Consider the following 3,551-nt stretch of genomic DNA (forward strand, 5'->3'; position numbering starts at 1 on the left):
ATTCAAAGCAAGTTATCCATCAAAGTGTACACTACAAATGGCAGAAGATTTTACAGCAAAACAAAAAGGCAGCTCAGTCACCAGAATTTTACCGCTAAAAAACTGTACTATTTTTCCAGTTACAATAATACACTGTAAACAAAACAACCATAAATAGTATGGTTAAAACAACATGTTGCAGCTTATTTGCCAGAATTTTGCCGTCAAAAAAAACTGGTACCATTTTTCCATTTATGCCGTAGAAACCACAGTTAACTTTACGGTAAAATTCTGGCAACTGAACCTGCCAATTTTGTACTACTGTTGTTGTTGTTTTTACAGTGCATGTATGAATATGTTATTATCAAATGCATAGAAAAAACAATGTCCTGAGGTTAATCTTTATACATTCATATTCATATATTATTCTGGGAGGGCAGCCATAACTGCGATTTGGCCCTCGACGAAAACAAGTTTGACACCTCTGCCTTACAGTATGAGAGCCTAATAATAGACCAAAAAGTTGTTCACAGTAGCTCTTAAAAAACATATTCCTTACACTTTAAAAGTGTTAACCTTTCCAAATTGCAACCTTTTTTTACTGTATTGTGAAGTTGATTTTAATGGTAAATTATAAACACTTTCCTTTTACACTGTGACATATACATTTTCTTTACTATACGACCACATCACACATCAGAATCAGAATCAGACATACTTTATTAATCCCCGAGGGGAAATTAAATGGGTTATTATTAGCTTGTTGTGCACCTTAAATACGAGTTATGAGATGGTGTCTAAAGTGCAATTGTGACATTTTTGCAAGTCAGATTTGTGGCAGGTGAAAGTGTATTATTACTATATTCTCTATATTATGCCTTTTGCTCTTTTTTTTTAAATAACAATCCCCTGCGCCGCACTTTGGACACACCTAACCACATTGTCCAAGAAAACACATGCAAGGAATTGCATCAATATTTTACATCATGATTTTAATGGGATTTCCTTACTTTATGGTCATCATTCTACAACTTTCACATGTGAATACAGCAAAAGTGGATTAAATCATTTGTATACTTATGTTAAATTATACTCAATGGAACTTAGCATACAACACCAAGTTTCTATTATAATAACTCCTCATTGTGTGTGTGTGTTTGTATTCATTCAATAATGACGTCCTCATCTTTCATGTAGTCCAATTTATTAAATAATTCATTGCTTCACTGAGAATAAGCATGAGAGGGAAATAAATAGTGCAAACCATATGACAATGACACTCACTTCACTTGTACATGACTTAAAAAAATACATATTTCTTAAAAATTAGTGAAAAATGGACACTGGAATAATTGCCTAACTTGTCATCTATACTGGCACGAAACATAAATGCAATAAACACCATGAAGAGGGAAATATTATGTTATTGCTTTGGGAACAGGTCGGTGCTCAATTAAAGCAAGTCAATGTTTAATGTTTTTTCTTCTTCTTATGATTGTAAGAAAAGTATGCATAAAACTTGACCTTTTGTGCACACTCATACACACCACATAAGAGTGGATCACAGAACACGCAGGAGCTCGTAACCAACTTAAAGCTAAAGTGAGGTGAAGGGGAGGAAAAAGAAAGTTTGCACGGTGGTGCGTTCACGTGTCGCTGAACATCCTCTTGCAGTCTATGGAGGGTGACGGCGTGTCGGCGCCCATGCTGCCCACCTGTGAGTACGCGTTGTCCGGACTGCGCGGGAGCCCCGGCGGCGTCATGCGCTTTTCCTTCTGCCGGCGGTTGCAGAACCAGACGCGCACCACCTCCTTCTCCAGCTGCAGCGTGTCCGCCAGGCCGTTGATCTCCTGCGCGGACGGCTTGGGGCACTTGAGAAAGTGGCTCTCCAGCGCACCCTTGACGCTCACCTCGATGGACGTGCGCTTCTTCCTCTTGCGGCCCTGCGTGGCGATCTTGTCGATGCTGGCCGGGCTGCCGGTGCTGGAGTCGGCTTCCTCCAACCACTTGTTGAGCAGCGGCTTCAGCTTGCACATGTTCTTGAAGCTCAGCTGCAGCGCCTCGAACCTGCAGATGGTGGTCTGCGAGAAGACGTTGCCGTAGAGGGTGCCCAGGGCCAGGCCCACGTCCGCCTGGGTGAAGCCCAGCTTGATGCGGCGCTGCTTGAACTGCTTGGCGAAGTGCTCCAAGTCGTCCGAGGTCGGCGTGTCCTCGTCCGAGTGCGCCTCTTGGTGGTGATGGTGATGGTGCTGATGCTGGTGGGCATGGGGATGATGGGTATGTGGGTGGTGGTGGTGGTGGTGGTGATGAGGGTGCTCCAGCTCTGGGGAATCCCCACGCATCAACGCACCGGGGTGCATGAGGCTCTGGGTGCTGAGCATCCCGTTGACCGTGAAGGCAGCAGACTGGGAGTAAACCAGGTTCTGCTGCTGCTGCTGCTGCTGGTGGTGGTGCTGATGGTGCTGCTGCTGCTGCTGCTGTGGACCCTCACTGATGCTGATTGCCGCCCCCCAGCTTCCTGGATGCGCTTGATGGCCCCCCAAATGAGGGCCCCTGTGGTGCAAAGCAGCCGAGTGCAGGTCTTCTCTCCCCGCCCCCGCGCCTCTCTTCACGTCCTGGGGCTGAGAGCTGGCCGGCCAAGACGCACCAACTTCGGCTGCAGCCGCCGCTGCCGCCGCGGCAGCAGCTGCTGCGGCCGCAGCGTGCGGCAGCGACGTGACCCACTGGTGGGCATGGCTCAGCATGTGACCCCCGTTGCTGGACACCATGGTGGCCCCTGGCATGAAGTCACTCTGCACCATCTTGACCGAGGGGTCCCCCCTGAACGCGCTGGAAGACACCGAGGTCACCGCCGCGTTGGTCGGCTGCATGCCGCCGACTCTCCGGTCGGAGTGCGGGACTGGGCCGGATAGAATCCTGCTGCTGGCGAGGTACGGACTGGAGGTGGCTGTAGCCATCCCCCAAATCATAAATATGGACTTTCTTGCTTCTTGATACTTCAAAGTCCTGAATTCACTCACAGCATCTGCCGCAAAATAAAAATAAAAATCAGTCCTGAGAGAAAAAGCAGCCACGCAAAATAGGACTTAAAAACCTTGGAGAAAGTGGAAGTTAACAGTAAAAAAAAAAAAAAAAGAAAAAAGTTCAGCCGGTTGTTAATAATCCACAAAACGCTATTTATTCCGTGCCGACGTGCGTAAAAGTCAGCCCTTTCTCCTGTTAAAGGATAAGATGATGAATGTTAAAACTCTGCGGTGACGTCCACTTGCATCCTGCACGGAGAGAAGCAGGCGAACATGTGTTTACATTGTCCACCGCCCGGCTTCCCTCTCCCATCTCCGGCCAATTAGGAGCAAACAAGTCCTCAGAGTCCTCTCTGATTGGACGTTCAACCTGAGAGGTGTGTGTGTGTGCGTGTGTGTGCGTGTGTGTGTGTGTGTGTGTGTGTGTGTGTGTGTGTGTGTGTGTGTGTGTGTGTGTGTGTGTGTGTGTGTGTGTGTGTGTGTGTGTGTGTGTGTGTGTGTGTGTGTGTGTGTGTGTGTGCGTGCGTGCGTGTGTGTGTGTGTGTGTGT

At 47.3% G+C, this 3,551-nt stretch overlaps 1 protein-coding gene across 1 annotated transcript; it reads right to left on the bottom strand.

Annotated features, from left to right (window-relative positions):
• Window positions 1-1,482: 1,482 nt before the first annotated feature.
• pou3f3a (POU class 3 homeobox 3a) lies at window positions 1,483-3,242 on the bottom strand. Its single transcript, XM_061878838.1, has one exon. It carries the CDS (start codon window positions 2,946-2,948, stop codon window positions 1,626-1,628), a length of 1,323 nt encoding a protein of 440 aa, XP_061734822.1. The 5' UTR covers window positions 2,949-3,242; the 3' UTR covers window positions 1,483-1,625.
• Between the last annotated feature and the right edge of the window lie 309 nt (window positions 3,243-3,551).

The sequence above is a fragment of the Nerophis ophidion genome, linkage group LG19 (assembly GCF_033978795.1).
Source record: "Nerophis ophidion isolate RoL-2023_Sa linkage group LG19, RoL_Noph_v1.0, whole genome shotgun sequence".
Taxonomy (NCBI): domain Eukaryota; kingdom Metazoa; phylum Chordata; class Actinopteri; order Syngnathiformes; family Syngnathidae; genus Nerophis; species Nerophis ophidion.

Coding starts and splice junctions, on each gene's coding strand:
- pou3f3a (XM_061878838.1), bottom strand. CDS start 2,948: ATGATTTGGGGGATGGCTACAGCCACCTCCAGTCCGTACCTCGCCAGC.